Source organism: Gymnogyps californianus, chromosome 21 (assembly GCF_018139145.2).
Source record: "Gymnogyps californianus isolate 813 chromosome 21, ASM1813914v2, whole genome shotgun sequence".
Classification (NCBI taxonomy): domain Eukaryota; kingdom Metazoa; phylum Chordata; class Aves; order Accipitriformes; family Cathartidae; genus Gymnogyps; species Gymnogyps californianus.
Window position 1 is genome coordinate 6641255 of NC_059491.1, and position 16360 is coordinate 6657614.

At 43.2% G+C, this 16360-nt stretch overlaps 2 protein-coding genes and 1 pseudogene across 2 annotated transcripts; all 3 read left to right on the forward strand.

Moving 5' to 3' along the window:
- Nucleotides 1-1261: 1261 nt before the first annotated feature.
- LOC127024695 (arylacetamide deacetylase-like 4) lies at nt 1262-4459 on the forward strand (annotated as a pseudogene).
- Nucleotides 4460-6024: 1565 nt separating this feature from the next.
- LOC127024819 (arylacetamide deacetylase-like 4) lies at nt 6025-10388 on the forward strand. The gene is made up of 4 exons (XM_050909509.1): nt 6025-6192; nt 8199-8415; nt 8617-8680; nt 9377-10388. The coding sequence occupies exons 1-4, from the start codon at nt 6025-6027 to the stop codon at nt 10149-10151; spliced, it is 1224 nt and encodes a 407-aa protein (XP_050765466.1). The 3' UTR covers nt 10152-10388.
- A 266-nt stretch (nt 10389-10654) lies between these two features.
- CFAP107 (cilia and flagella associated protein 107) lies at nt 10655-14047 on the forward strand. Its single transcript, XM_050909662.1, has 5 exons — nt 10655-10726; nt 10811-10951; nt 11980-12093; nt 12980-13157; nt 13782-14047. The coding sequence occupies exons 1-5, from the start codon at nt 10655-10657 to the stop codon at nt 14045-14047; spliced, it is 771 nt and encodes a 256-aa protein (XP_050765619.1).
- The last annotated feature ends 2313 nt before the right edge of the window (nt 14048-16360 follow it).

Genomic DNA, 16360 nt, shown 5'->3' on the forward strand with positions numbered 1-16360 from the left:
TAGATAGATAGGACAATTTGTTCATAAGCAATTATGCCAGTGTGACCACTGAAAAAGATATTTCAAGAATGCTATGAAAGTTTCTTTTAGTGCTGTTTGAAGTATTCCATGTGCAGTCTGCCTATTTTAATGATCTATTTGGACTAGACACTTGCTACTCTCTCAGTGAATATTAAAGATGCAGTAAAATTTTAAATCAACATCTGGTCTGACCCCTTTTATTCAATTATGATCTATGGTTTCATTCTTCCTAGAAGGCTAAGTGTATTTTGGCAAAGGAGAAAGATACTGATATTACAATGCTATAATGCAGTGCCTGTGCTATATGCTACACGTAGCATCTGAGTCTAAGATTCCCAGTCACTGACTTGCAGAAAATTTCTATGGGCTAGATAACTGGTATTTTAGACTTGAAAAAATGAAGTCAAAACTGCAACTGTCCCCAACAGAGATACTCTATTAACAGCTTTGTGTAAATTGCAATGGAGGAAATGCTCTAAGTGTTTTCCTATGTTTATCAAACATACGAGTATGCTGAAAAACTTGTTCCTGTGCTTAAATACTCTAACAGCAAAATAAGATTGATGCATTTACTTTTGTAGAGCACACGTTAGCTTTTTTCCCCCTCATGTTAGTTCCTGTTTTCTTTTCTAAATGTCCTTGTTAAAACCATATATTCCAAACTACTCAAAGAATGTCCACAATACAGGAAGCAATATGTTGTGGCTGCAGATCAGATGCAAGAGACAATTTAATCTCCACATTAGTTGGCTCTCCTTGTAAATAGCAACCCGTCATAAACTAGAACTTCATTCAGTACTTAACTGCTATCTCAGAACAGTCATTCATATCATCCGCAATCCAAGAATACCATGCAGAATACCAGGCCCTGTATCAGTCCCACAATTAACGTGAAGCTAAACAGGAAATTAAACACATTCTCCTCTGCCTCTTCTCCAATGTGATGCATGCTGGCACCTTGCACAACATTTCCAAGGACTTTAAAGTGTGTGGCACCCGAGAGATCTGTTGTAACTTGGACTGCTCTAAGGTTTACCGTTATCTGAGAAAGTTAAATCAAAGAAAGGCGTAAAGACACCTCACCTTTACTTAAGTGAAATGGCGGGTTTTTTATATACTGCCAGTGATACTGCTGGTGATTTTTACTGCTTCATTCATACTAGCAATTATGGGAACAATTCAATCTGAGTACTCCAATTTCAGTATCCCTTCTGGAGTGAATCATCCTGGAAAGCTTCAAATTGTCTTTGCTCCTATGATTACTACATCTGCTACGGTGAGTTACCCAACCATGATTTCTGCCAGAAATGTGGTTTAGGTGTTATTTTTGTAAGGTTATATATGTAAATACCAGAATCCTGCTGGCTGCATTAAGACTTAAATGAAGGCTTTCCTTTTGGGGGGGGGCTGACTTTAGGGGACAATTTTTGTAAAATCATTTCTGTTAGACCTCAGATAGTTTCAGTCAGGTTTTCCCTATTACATAAGGATGAAGCCAACCATAAGAGTCCAAGCTTCATCAGCTGAGCTTCCCTAATTAAGTTTAAATTAATTATTTATAGAAAGTGAGATTGCTTTGATTTCCATTTTAGCGAAGCACAGATGATGTTTTTAGGCCATTCTTGGGGCTTTCCAGTAACACTGATGGAAGGCCGGGTGCTTCTTAAGCAGATAAAACCAGAGACTCACAGGAAACATCAGAGGGGAGGCTGGTATGAAACCGTATGACTTGGTGACGCTGAGATGGGAACTCCTTTGTTTATCCCCTAAGACATTTTGCCTGACAGAGTGTGAGTTGGATGCGTGGGCCTACCTGCTCAGGCGCACGGTGCCAAAGCAACCCCGCTCGCCCAGGCGCGTAGCCTCACAGGGGACCGCTACAGCTCCATCTTCTCCTGTGCCAGCTTTCTGGTGAGGACCAAACCGGAGCGGCCGCTAAAGGCGAGGGTAGAGGCGAGCGGCTCTGGAGCAGGCTGAACCCCGCCAACACGAAGCCTGGGTGCCCTCTCAGGCCTCGCAGCGGCCGGGGGAAGGCCAGGCGCCGGGTCTCCCTCACGGCAACCTGCTTGGCGTGGTGTCTCGCAGCCTTCCCCGAGGCGGCCCGCGGCTGCTGGCTGCCCCCGGGGAGGCCGCCCTCCGCTCAGCCGGGGTCTCCTCCCTCTCTTCGAACAGGGGAAGATTTTGGAAAAGACGGAGGTGTGCGGCCAGATCGCCTTCACCCGCTACCTGCACTCCGGGAGGAAGCTGGGGCCGGACCCGCAGCTCTCGCTGGGGGACGCGCGGTTCGGCCGGGTGCCGGTGAGGGTCTACCGGCCCCGCGCGCCATCTGCCGGCCTGCGGGCAGGCGCCATCTTCTTCCACGGCGGCGGCTGGCTGTACTGCAGCATCGGTAGGGCGGGCCGAAACGTTCCCCCCCCCCCCCGCCCCGCCGCAGCGCAGCTGTGCGCTGCCGCTGTTCTCTTCTGGAGGCGGGGGGAATAATTCTGCCCCGAGACCTGTCAGAAGGTCTGAAATCTGGCTGAGCTTTCCCGTCATCTTCGGCCAGCTTGGTGCTCTCGGGCAACCACTGCTGCCTGCCTTGAGGAGAGGCGGCAGGGCTGAGGGGAAGAGGGGCAAGGGGAGGTGAGGTGGCGTGTGAGGGTCGGGAAGGGCACGGCCAGGGCGGGAAAAGGAGGCTTCCACCTTCCTTGGCTATTGCATCTGGAAACGGAGCGGGCAGCTAACAACCCCCCAGTTTTTTGCAGATTCCCATTAAAAGATCTGCCGTTACATTGTCAGAGAAAGCGAGTCAGTGGTTGTGGCTGTTGGGTGAGTTATGTCAGTACTACCCTATGGAAGTCTCTTTGATTCTTTTCACTTCTCAGCACCAGTGTTGCACGTCTTGTGGGAACACTCCTCCTCAGTAAACCATTTCCCCCGTATCCCAGATGGTCAGACAGAATTTCAAGGGGACTATTTTCATTTCTCCCCCCCCCGCCCCCCCAATCTGCTAATACAGGGAGAGTGCAAACAAACCCCCAAAGTAAGGTTCACGTATCTCACAACACAGAGCTATGCTGGCACCACACAAAAAGAAGGAATGCTTTCCAGAAGAGTTTTCTAATGTGTTGAGAACTGACTAATAAACAAACTTGGAAGGTGGTGATTCAGTGATCTGTTTAATTAGATGTAATCACCCTGTAAACTGCAAGGAGCATTCTAACAGTAAGAATCAAATGCTAATATATTTTAATACTAATAATACAAAAAATATAACTCTGTCCCAGTTATTTAAATAAACAAAGAAAATTAAAATAAAATAATTAAGGGGAAATATCCTAAGTAAAGGTGAGGTGCACACTGATTAAATTACTTCATCCACAAGCCAGATGCAGTCTACACCAGAAGAGCAAAATGAACTTGTATCACTTAAGTTCTGATCAGTGCTGTTCTCAGAAGAAGATCCCAACTATGCTACGTCCTTGCAACTTCATCCTACTGGCTATCATTTATCTGTGATAACTTGCTGGACAAATACCTGTTTAGCAGATAATGACACCGTTTTTTTTTCTGAATGAAAAATACTGCAAACAACACAGGGAAAGCCAAGGTGCTGTAGGAAATTTGTATTTACAGTTATGACATTTCCTTCTCTTACTTTTGTGGTCTCTTTTTGTGTACTAGGTATCGTTTAGCCCCTGAACACAAATACCCTGCTGCGTATGAAGACTGTCTTCATGCCACCATACACTTCATGAAGAATATCAAGCACTATGGGGTGGATCCTGCCAATGTAATTGTCTGTGGGGACAGTGCTGGGGGCAATCTAGCAGCTGCTGTTAGCCAGACCCTTGCAGGTAGATCAGACCTCCCCAGACTACGTGCTCAGATCTTGATCTACCCAGGCCTTCAGGCACTGGACTTCAATTTACCATCCTATCAGCAGAATCGGGGAGTCCCTCCCTTATTCCGAGAATGTGCTGCTTTCTTTGCTTTGCAGTACCTCAATGGGGATGCATTGCATATGCAAGAGGTCTTGGAGGGCTCTCATATTCCTCCAGATATGAGGCTGAAGTACAGGAAGTGGGTGAGTCCAGATAACATCCCTGAAAAATTTAAGGTCAGAGGCTACAAACCGCACAAGACCGACGAATTCAAGGCTGAAGTTTATGAGACAGTGAAAAGATTCTGTGAGCCCAACCTGTGTCCGCTGTTAGCTGAAGATGCTATTGTTCACCAGCTGCCTGAGTCTTTCATCTTGACTTGTGAGTATGATGTGCTAAGAGACGACGGCTTGCTTTACAAGAAGAGACTGGAGGACAACGGTGTTCGAGTGACCTGGTACCACCTCGAGGATGGATTGCATGGAATCATAAGCCTATACAATTATTGTGGTTTCTCATTTCCAGCTGGGAAAAGGGACTTGGACAGAACTGTTAAATTCATAAAAGGCCTGTAAAAACAACTTTCCCTCTTCATGCTTCTCCCACTAATGTCTCTCTTTAGGCTACCAAACCTCAGGTAGTATTTGTCAGCAAAAATGTGATACCTTTTGATGTGTAAAATACCAATTTTGATATTCATGAACTTCAAATACTGTCTGAACACTGGTCTTTGTCCTCATAAGACTATTGACAGTTCAATCTTTACAGTTTTAATATTTTCCACATGCTGTGTTTCAATCCCTTTTCTTTCAAATCAGCATCTGATTGATTCCTTGTATTTAATTACCGGATGATTTACTTTTATGTAAATAATGTCTGTGGAATGATTTGGATTAAATAACTCTTGTGAATTACAGGCAGGATCTTTGTGATGTCCATTTGATAATCTCCAAAGCATGACTTTATTTTATTTAGCTAAAAAGTACAAGTTAGGTACGTAGTGAGCTGGAGGGAAGACTTAGAGGAAAGCTCTGGAAAAACAGGCAGAGATCAAGGACTCAGTGAGGAGATTCAACATTCAGTGGGCATGGCAGAACCACATCTGCAAGAGCAGCAGCACAAGGCCTGAGTTAATTGAGAACACCTTGCTGGAGGCAAGTAAGGGCTGCCCCGATTTTGAAATAACCGTAGCTCTACAAACTCCTATTTAATTTTGGGATGTCTCCATTATGCCCTGAGCTGAAGCTCAGGGCAAGAGATACTGGTTGAGAGGGAACACTTACGTCAGGTTTTATAAAGACAGTAAGGATCAGTGAACTGGGCTGTTCATCTGTGTATACCGGAAGGTTTAGCTTAAAGAGAGAGAAAAAATGGACCAAAATCTTTTCATGTTCTTTCAGAGAGTTGTTCCTTAGTATTATTTTTTTAGAATTTGTGCTGTGAAGTTTCTCCTTGTTTTCAGTTTTCCTTACAGGACAAGGCAGTATATGCCTTGACATGATACCCTTCATTATACCCTGCTGATGAAAGCAAGGAAAAACAGCAGTGAGCATACGCAAAATAGTAAGACTGAGGAAACGAAAATCCTAAGGAAAAAAAAAAATCCCAAGACTGAGGAAATCAGAAATTTTTACAAAAACAAATGCTATCTTCCATTTAGATTTCACAGTGCAAAAGCAGCCCTTCCTTTAGCTTCCTGCAGGCTGTCTTCAAAGAATCCCTAAATTTAAGGGCAAACGACATACTCCCGGCGATCTGAAGATGAATCCGTCAGGAACGCAGGTGCCCTGCAGATTCTCCGGCTCTTTCGCAACGGCGGTACCAGCCCCAAAGCCTGACCTCCAGGCTCTCCGCAGGACGCGGCGATGAGCGCCTTCCCGGAGCGCCCCCGGTGCTGCGCGCACAGGTCACGCACTGCCTCCTTGAACCGAGATTACACCGCGCCTCAAGCCGGCAGCGCGGCCTCCCCCCGGTGCTCGCTGGCCGCCCGCACCATGACCTCGGCGGCGGCTTTGCAGAGCTGTCACAAACGGCCCGTGACGCCGCCGGCCCGGGCCGCGGTCGCGGCGCGGAGGGGGGCGGTCGGCCGCTGCCGGGCCCCGCCGCGGGCCGGGGAGCCCCGCGGGGCCGCCGCCGGGCCATGGCGCTGCTGCCCGCGCTGCTGCTGCTGCTCCTGCCCCTGGCGGCGCTGGCGGCGGCGCTGGCCACGGTCCTCCTCGGCCTCCCCAGCTACGACATCCCGCCCGGGGTGAATCAGCCCGCCAAGCTGCGCCTGGTCCTGGCCGTCCTCCTCGGCACGGCGGCCCTGGTGAGTCGCGCCCTCCGCCCCGCCGCCGCGCTTATCGTTTCGGGGGGCGGGGAAGCGTTTCCACCCGAGCCGCGGCGGGGGGAGCCTACAGGGTTTCGCAGGTCCGCCCCACGCCGCAGCCGCAGCCGCCCGGGCCGGGGTCCCCCGCGGCGAGGGCGGGCAACCGCCGCCCGCCAGCGGGTTGCACGAAACCCGGGGCGGCCCGGGCAAGCCCCGGCCCACGGACTGCTCTAGGAAGTAAAAAAAAAAAGGAGCCTGGATTAAGATCCGCGTGCCCCTGCCACCCTCATGTGATGCTTGCGGCTCCACATCATGGGGGGAGTGCTGCGGCGGGGCACCTTCAGTCGGGACGCTGCTCATGTCACGGGCAAAACCCATTTCACGTTCAGAAGTAGCATGTTAGGGCATGGTAGGAGAGATTGCCAAACGGTGGTGCTGATTTAAGTCTCGAATTCAGAGCTGAGCTGCTGTTTTGTCTGATAACTGCCCTCAGCTTTAGGCGAAGTCACCTTGCACAAGGAAAACTACAGCCCTTCAACTGCTCCAGCCACGGCTGACATTTATGGTACAAAATCCGGTTAGGGCTGCTTTACTTAATCCCTGGACTTCCTTTTACAGCATTGCATAAACAGCATTAGAGCTCTCCGAAACTCTTCCTCTGTCACTTGCTGTATCTTTTAATTTTTTTAAATCTTCAATTTTCTCCTTCCCTCCTTTAGCCACAGCATCACCTTTGCTATCACACAGACCTTGTTTTCCTCCACACTGTTTCTTGCACCATTTACATCCTCTTGAAATGTACTGACAAAGCTACCCAGCTCTCCTGAATCCCATCGGCAGGTGACAACAAGGGAATGGATAAAGAAAGACTCTCACTGGGCATTTAAAATTGGGATCTTGTTTAGTAACTGAACTGTAACAGTTTATTTGATTCCATTAATTAAATTTGGTTCCCAACTTCTTGTTTGTTCAGTTATTAAATCAGATTTATATTCTAGCTTGCAAGATCATTGGGAAAGGAAGCTTCTTGATTTTGCTCAGTAAATCTGTCGTGCAAATAAAAAGCACTAACTTGCACAACACAACTCAGCACTTAAGATTTGCAAATTCACTGAGTTTTAGGGTCTAATTCAGGGATATTAGTTTATGCAATGAAGAACTATTAAAGCTTTTATTGCTGTTTCTATATACAACATTTCATTGTTGTTATCAAGTATAAATGAAGCAAGAATGAGCACACAGGTGTGCAGGACAATACTGACAATTAAAATGCATACTCGAAGACAGCCAATTTGGATGGCCTATATAAAATTTCTGATGTGATATTAGAATGACACTGGATTTCAGTAATGGAAGTAAATTTTTTACAGTCTGTAGGATGTGAGAGCTTGGGAAAATTGTTTTTCTCAAATCAGAAAGCTTTATTTTTATCAGACAACAGGGGTGAAATTGCTGTATGTGAAGCCTAGATTTCTCAATCTGATTCTTCAGATTCCAGCTGGTATGATAAAAGCTAGAACTTCTCCTTTTGGTAAAACTAATCTAGGCAAACTTAAAACAAATATTGTTTTCTGACTCTATCCTGGGATCTCTCACTTTCTTAGGACTGGGCATTCCTATCAAGAAAACCAGCTGTGGAGTTACTTTTCCTCAGTGTTTTCCACGGGTTTATTAAGGCAAAACCCCAGGACTAAACAACCTATTAGAATGAACTCTCCTATCAGTAACTAGTAACAGGAAGCCATTTAGGAAGTCCTTGCATAGCCATTATCATCCTCTATGAACAGTCCTCACGGGAGTTATTCTAACTTCTTGTGCTGTTGTTATTATATCTTCTTATAGTGTATTCATATTTTACAACATTACCACTTTTTTTTTTTTGGTAAGCTCTGTGTTTCTTTAAAATTTCCCTCAAATATAGTTCAATGTAAGTATGATGCAGAGTTTTTATACCTTGGCTAACTCAAGACTTTTAAAGAAGCCTTAATTTCTTTTACCTTTAACAGGGAAGGATTTTGGAGAAGACTGGACTTTGCAGTCAAATCACTTTTGGCCGATACGTGCGACAGGGACGGAAACTAGGGTTGGACCCAAAGCTCTTTATCCAGGATCTGCAGTTTAACAAAGTACCTGTGAGGGTTTATCAGCCTAAAGCTACCTCTGATGGGCAAAGGAGAGGTATCATCTTCTTTCATGGAGGAGGCTGGGTATTTGGAAGTCTTGGTAAGATATTTGCTGGAGGAATTATAGTAATGTAGAAAGAACATTCTCATCTTTTTATAAAATTGAAATAAGAGGAGGTTTCAGCATGTGATTTGGGAGGAAGTCTGAAGACAAATACATGCCTTTCTGGAATGAACATTCTCTAGCTGTCTCAAAGATTAGGGCAATAGCAAAGCACTAATGAAAATATTTCTTTTCCAGATACCTATGAAAAAGTATGCCGCTACATATCCAGAGAAAGTGAATCGGTAGTTGTATCTGTTCAGTAAGTGAACCCTACCCAGTTCTGTTGTTTGGAGATTATTGTTGCTGTGGTGCCACAGCAGAGCTGCACTGGTTTTGGAGATGTTCTTTTTTGCAGAGAAATTTCTATAGAATTCAGTGAAGTCCATAAAGAGACAAATAGTGATAATGGAGATTTCACAGCTCTTAACTGTTCATGCCCTGATATACTCAGAAAGACCCAAATGGAAATATTTGGCACACTAAGAAAACCTATAAAAGCCAATCAAAAACTTAGGTAAAAAAAGTCTTCCTTGTGCTGAACATATGAACATGTAATAAGATGCTCCAAACAATTGTGATTTATAGAAGAAGAGAGAATAATCACACTGTATTACTCCCATTTTACACATAGGAAGCAGAGGCACAAAATTATTAAATTATCTTGTCAAGAATACACAGGGAGTTTTCAGCACGACTAAGAAATGTACGAGGTCTCTGTCAGACTCTTAATCAGAAGACAATCCTATTTTACTGAGTCCTTGTGATTGAATACACAATTTACAGCTTATCTGCAATCACTAACTGAAGAATGTCTGCTTAGGAGGTAATGAATATCCTGACCTGGAGCAAAACCACCCCAAAATGATAGGGCTGGAAGACAGCATAGGATACCATTTCTGATTAATACTAATGACATTTCCTTCTCTTACTTTTGTGGTCTCTTTTTGTGTACTAGGTATCGTTTAGCTCCTGAACACAAATACCCTGCTGCATATGAAGACTGTCTTCATGCCACCATACACTTCATGAAGAATATCGAGCACTATGGGGTGGATCCTGCCAATGTAGTTGTCTGTGGGGACAGTGCTGGGGGCAATCTAGCAGCTGCTGTTAGCCAGACCCTTGCAGGTAGATCAGACCTCCCCAGACTACGTGCTCAGATCTTGATCTACCCAGGCCTTCAGGCACTGGACTTCAATTTACCATCCTATCATCAAAATCGAGGAGTCCCTCTCTTATTCCGAGAACGTGCTGCTTTCTTTGCTTTGCAGTACCTCAATGGGGATGCATTGCATATGCAAGAGGTCTTGGAGGGCTCTCATATTCCTCCAGATATGAGGCTGAAGTACAGGAAGTGGGTGAGTCCAGATAACATCCCCGAAAAATTTAAGGTCAGAGGTGTGAAGCCACTTAGGCCCACTGATTTTATAGCTGAAGTTTATGAGACAGTGAAAAGATTCTGTGAGCCCAACCTGTGTCCGCTGTTAGCTGAAGATGCTATTGTTCACCAGCTGCCCGAGTCTTTCATCTTGACTTGTGAGTACGATGTGCTAAGAGACGACGGCTTGCTTTACAAGAAGAGACTGGAGGACAACGGTGTTCGAGTGACCTGGTACCACCTCGAGGATGGATTCCATGGAATCATAAGCCTATATGATTATTGTGGTTTCTCATTTCCAGCTGGGAAAAGGGGATTGGACAGCGTTGTTAACTTCCTAAAAAGCTTATAGTAAACATCTTAGATTCCACGAGTCTGTTCATGCCTCAACCTAGGAAAATATCTTTTTAGGATATTTAGTATCAGGTGATGGGTAGTCAATCAAGGGCAGCCCTTAACAATGATAAACAAGCCTCATCAGAACCTCATTCCAGCTGTTAGTTGGAACATGGAATATGCAAACCTTATACAAGCTTGTACCATGCTGCAAGCCCTTATCTTTAGCTATGTCAATAAAGAACAACATTATTTTGAATGGACATCCTGGTTTGTCCCACTTGTTTAAAATAAAATGTGTCTATGGAGAGAGGCTGTGTGTCTTGCAGGTATGTGTGGTGTGTTGGTATAGAGGAGTATGTCACTTATATCACAATGTTTTGAGACATACTCCGTGCTCTGATTCTGAACTCTATTAGAGAAAAAAACCCAGCTGACTTTAGTGGGTTAGGAGCCACTGTTTTGGTCAACCGTAAATATGATGCAGCCTAGAATGTGGTTACTGGAACAACAGTCACCATGGGGATAGCAAACACAAATGGTTCCACGGCCAAGCAGTTCCACACATCACCCACGTTTCTCAGCACGCAGGCAGGCAGAAGTGGAGCCCCTTTCTGCCCTAGTCTTAGCACTGGGCTACTGAGTAATGTTTTACCCACATAACTTGAAGGACAGTTCCAACAACCAGGGAGGGCAGTGCTGGTGAGACAAAGAAATGCGATGGCATCGCAAAAAGATGGACAGGATTGGTGGAAAATTGAACCCAAATACTCTACTAAAGTTCTCATTGGAAACTGGCTGGAAGAGAGGAAAAGGGTAAGATCAGGAAAGAAGTGTGAGAGCAGGAACAGAGTGGGTCAGAACCAATGCTGTGGAGGTAGTATACTACTGCAGTCGTAAGCTAGAGTCCAGGCTCTTCTCGGAAAAGTAATAAAAGGGAGAAGGATAAGCATCTTGCTTGGCCTACATTCATTCATTTTGTTAATGATCTGCCATTCTTCTCGCTAAGCCAGGACAGAAGCAATGCCTGAGGATGGGTTATATTGTATGGTTCACACCGGACATCATATTAGCCAATTAAAAGTGCTATAGCACTTTTTATGGCAATCACTTCAGACTGCTATACAACTTACATACAACTATACAACAATACATACAACTTAATAATGTATACCAACATTATACAAGAGAGGCTTCATTAACCCATAAGTTAATATTTATTATTACTTGTATCAGAGGATCTTTAATAATTTGAATATTGGTTTCATTTGCTTGTATAAATGAGCATCTTTGCTAGCAGAGCTGCTTGATAGATTGCATGCCCTGCTTAAGAGCTGAGCAAAATTTTATTATTAGACATTTAACTTTGTCAGAACATGCCAGTTAGGTTCAATATTGGAGCTGTTAGGGCAAATCCTCCTGACTCTGCTAAAATTACTTCCTTCAGATTTTTTTTTTTTTGCTGGAGCAAAATACTAGACTATATTGCAGACACTAGCCTGCTGCAGCAGAAGTAGGAACAAAGGGGCCAAAAAAAAAAAAAAGGGCTCATTCATCCTTTTCAGATGCTAGTTCACATGGCAGGTGAAAGTATTTAACACCAAACCGTGAATAATTTGTCAAGGGCTGTACAGTATCTTATATTTACACCAAGGAATCAATCCAGAATTTTACAATGGCTGATTATACCAGCTGACTTTACCATCTGAGAAAAGCTACCGTAGCACAGACTTCTTTCCAAATAAGTGCTTTTAAAATGTGTAGATGAAGAAAGCAGCACTGGAACAGAGCTTCTGTAATTATCAGATTGCCTTAGCTATACTGAGTGTTGTATATCTCTCTAGTTTATAAAAGACACTGGGAAACTCGGCAGCAGCATATACGGAACAGACTTCATTTGCTTCCCAGATCACAGGCCAGACCAAACGCTAAGGAGAACCATGATGGAAAAATTTGAGGTAAGTAAAAGAAATTTCAAATGTAGGGCTGTATGTGCCAACATTCCAAACAGCAATGATCTTTGACTAATACTTAAATCATATTTTATATCCTTAAACAACTATACGTGTGAAAGAAGGCACTGCAGCTCCGTGGCCAGTTTACAGGATCCAGAGCTCCCTCCTATGTTTGATTAAAGTAGGATGCCTTTCAGAGGTAGACAGATGGCACATAATTCTTGGTACTCTCTGGTTGTTTCCCAGTCTCTGCCTCGGAGGGGGACCAGGGCACATGAAGAAAATTAGCACGTTACTACCAGCTAGGACTGGGTATTGTGTCTTCAGGACATTCCAGGGGCTATAATATGAGCTGGCTGGTAAAAGAGGGTTATTTTCATCAGCACACCTCTGATTCATAGGAATGAACTGCACTTAAATGAGTCCCAGATCTTTCGCAACAATACTTTTCCCACAAGTATCATCTGCTAGAATGTCCCTTCCTCCAAGGTGCCTCTCCACCCTCAAATATTTTTACCATTCTCTCCTGACAGACAGTTGGAAGGTAGCATAGGTAATGCTAGTGCGCAACGAACCACTTAAGCAGTACAAGACAATCAGCTTTTCCTTTGCAGGCTTCTTAAAGGTATCTGCAAATCCATGATGTATGTGTTGAAATCAGACTAATCAGATCTCATGACACACAGATGTAGTTGCTTAATTTAACTGGAAATTTACTTTACTTGAAATGCAAATGCCCTTATTTTCAGGGATTAAATTATAAGTGATATAAGTACTGACAAAATTTTGTGATATCATTGGTAGTACAGTCTGACTCAAAAGCGTGCTAAGCCATCTGAATGCTATGTACAAAGACAAATAGCATGGTTTCACATACATCTCATTTCAGGGCCTGCCAATGCAGCACTTCTTCACCCACCATGAGGAACCAAGATGCCGAAATTTAGTATCAGAGTATGACGATAAATACAACAGACGTGGTTACAACCCTGTGCTGCCTCTCCTCTGCAGCTGGAATGGACGCAAGTTTGCCTGGATTCCTCAGAAATCAGATTTCCCCATTCTTGGTAGTTTTTCGCATTATTAATTCAATCAGATGGAACATGGTGCAGTGGTCAATATATAGACTTAGAGCCAGGAACCTCCTTCTGTTTTAATTCTGAAAATGGAACTTGTGGTGACTTTTGGCTACTTTCTTACCCAGTCAGTAGCTTATTTTTCGGATTGATAAAGTGGAAATGTTATCCGTACAACAATACTTCATCACCACAGGAAGCAGTGAAGGATAGTGTCAATGAACAGATTTCTCTCCCCTATGCAATAATGCAAGACACCAGCTGAAAACAAGGAGAGCTGTGAGACACAACTAGCAGGAGAATTCATGGAGTATTATTATGTTTCTGAATTTAAGTGACATGTACAGCTCTTCTAACTTTTTTAATATCTACCAGAGAGACTATGAAGAATCAGGACTCCTTACATTTATACCGTTACTGCTGTCTTATATCTAACAGTGATTTTCCCTTCCAGCCAGAGGGTAGACACACATGCCCTGGGAACAAAAAGATCAGTTTTGTCCTCAATGTGCTGTCAAAACAGTACAAATATTCCCTATGACAACTGCGGAGTAGAAACACCAGGACCAAAATTTAATTCTATCATTTCTAACATTTAATCGTTTCCTGTCTCAGAACCACCCACCAACTATGGCCTTCTTGAGCACCTGATGAAGAAATGGCACGAGAAAGAAGCTGGAGTGATGAACAGTGTCTACACCATTTCCTATGGAAGCCCACCGATTTCTGCTTTTGCTACTTGTCAACTGAGACAACCAGTCCCTTTGGGACATCTTCCCCAAAACGTTAGTAGAATCCTGGACTATGAAGGGGGTCAGAAATACCTGCAAGCCATCAGCCAACTGGTGAGAGACAGAAAAGCGAGGGATGCCTCTGTGTAAACTGCTTAGGGTGATCTTAAGTACTACTTAATATAGCTTGTTGCTCATGTACGTGAGAGTAATCTGTTCCATGCAGAAGGAATGAGAAGTAGGTTATATAGGTGGAGGACTGTCTACTAGTTAGAACAAGTTGCTGGGTTACATTCTGACCTGCAGAGGGCTGGGAATATTTCAGAAGATATTAAATCACTGAAAACAAAACTTTAATCTGTTGGTTTCTAGTCAATGAATAGTTGCAGTAAGGAAAAAAACCCAGAGTGGGACTGAACCTGAAAGGATGTAAATCTCTTACTTGCTTTGTCCTTAGTTGTTTTTTCATTTTTACACAGCTTGCTATACATTTCTTTGAAGAAAGAGTAGAAAAGAAACTTGTGTTATTCCATAATGTGTCTGAAACATCCAAGAATAAAGTCAACATATGAAATGGCTGCATACCTAAGGACAAGGTGAACCAAGGTTTCTCCCAATGCAGTAAGCAAGCAGACCTTGATTGCCCTTGGCTTTAAATACTGAATGGCACTTAACGGTAGATAAGCTGCAAAGTGAACTACATTAGCTGACCTGACATTACCAAACAGTAAACCTAGAAGAAATAGCTGTAGGCGGCCTTTATACTGCTGGATAGGCCACCCTGATACTTTACTCAGTTGAGAAAGTATGTGAATGACCTATGTAAAAAGTGCTGACAGAAGTCCAAACTCTTATTGCACTGATGTGCAACTTCTGCATTTAAATCACATTTGGTCCAGAGGAGATATTTGCAAGGTTCAGTTGCCATTGGTCTGAGGCTCAACAATAAACTTGCACCAAGTTAAAGGCTTAGATTAAATATATCTGGAATTAGTTCAATGCATATTTATCTCTTCATCAATTTTGCTCAAGATTAGCAATAATATAATTATTTTTAGGAACAAGATAAAGCATATGCCTTAGTCTTGGCATAGACAAGCCTCTGGCCATAGTCTGTACAGAGTTTTACCTCTGCAACATTTTAGTCACTGTGATTTAGGTTTGCTTTTTCAAGGTTGGATTTTCAGCTGAAGGACATTGACCATTCAGACGTGTGTGTAGAGCAACAGTAGCACCTATTGGCAAAGTGATTCTTCAATAATCTGTGAGACATCCAAAAACGTCTGCGGGAGAGGTACGCAGACCCTCAGCTGGTTGCATGAATCAGAAAGCAGCATTGTTAATGAAATCTTTTAGAGATGCAAGAGCCCTGATAATTAGATAAGCATTATACGGGGGTTTTTTGGCTTCAAAGCCCCAGGGAGAGCAAAGGCAATTAGCAAAAATTGAAAGCAAAATAGGTGAAAGCAGTCACTGAAACACAGCCAGCTATTAGCACTCTGTTATAAAAACCACATTCTCTTGAAAAACCATCTTTGAAATAATCCATAAAGAAGGCATGCCTTACAATGGAATGAAAACTGGCAGATACAGAAATTCTTGTACCCACAAGGAAGTCCATCCAGATTAATTTTTATTGCCAATACGACTATAAAAATTGTGTTTTTCTGTTTGTTACCCATGTGCTAGTATTTTTAATGAAAATACCAATCAGGCATGCATCTTAATAGCACAACAAAGCCCATATAATATTTAGAGTACAGCTTAGAAAATTATACAAAGGTAGTCTTCATTTCACGCAACTCCATCAGTTTACTTAAAAATCTGGTCATCAATCATTCATAATTATTTAATATTTATAGTAAATGAAACATTTATGGTTATTATCTGCTGTGCTTCTAAAACCAAAGCTCATATGAGGAAAGAAATGACCAGCTTGATGTACAGGGAATTACTGAGATGCACAAGTACCACCTATGAAATTTGTAAGAAAACATTAATTCCAAATCTGCAAGCTGACTGGGCGGGGTTCCCCGAGCACAGGTCTAATCTGTTCAACTATTGAGCCATTTACAAGTAAAACATACAACTACAACACCCAAAGGAACCAAACAAAGCGTGCTAGCTAACTGCATGAAATGCGTTTTGATAGAGAGCTTCTTAAATAGAAAAATGCACAACTCCACAAGATACGTCAGTTGTGATTAATAATACCCGGTAGCAAAATATCTGCTTTGAACTGTTTAACTGATTAGCTGTTTTAACTTCAGCAATGCTAAATATGCATCACAGATATTTAGCTAGCTTTTTGGTGACTCAAGCCTCACGCTGAACTCATGACAGAAAGAGTCCAGGCTTCTCCATCTCTTGATCAGAATCAAACACCAACCAGCCAGTAACAAAAATTGAATGAATGCATCTTTATCTCAAACACATTGCTCAAATATTCTACAAGACAAAATT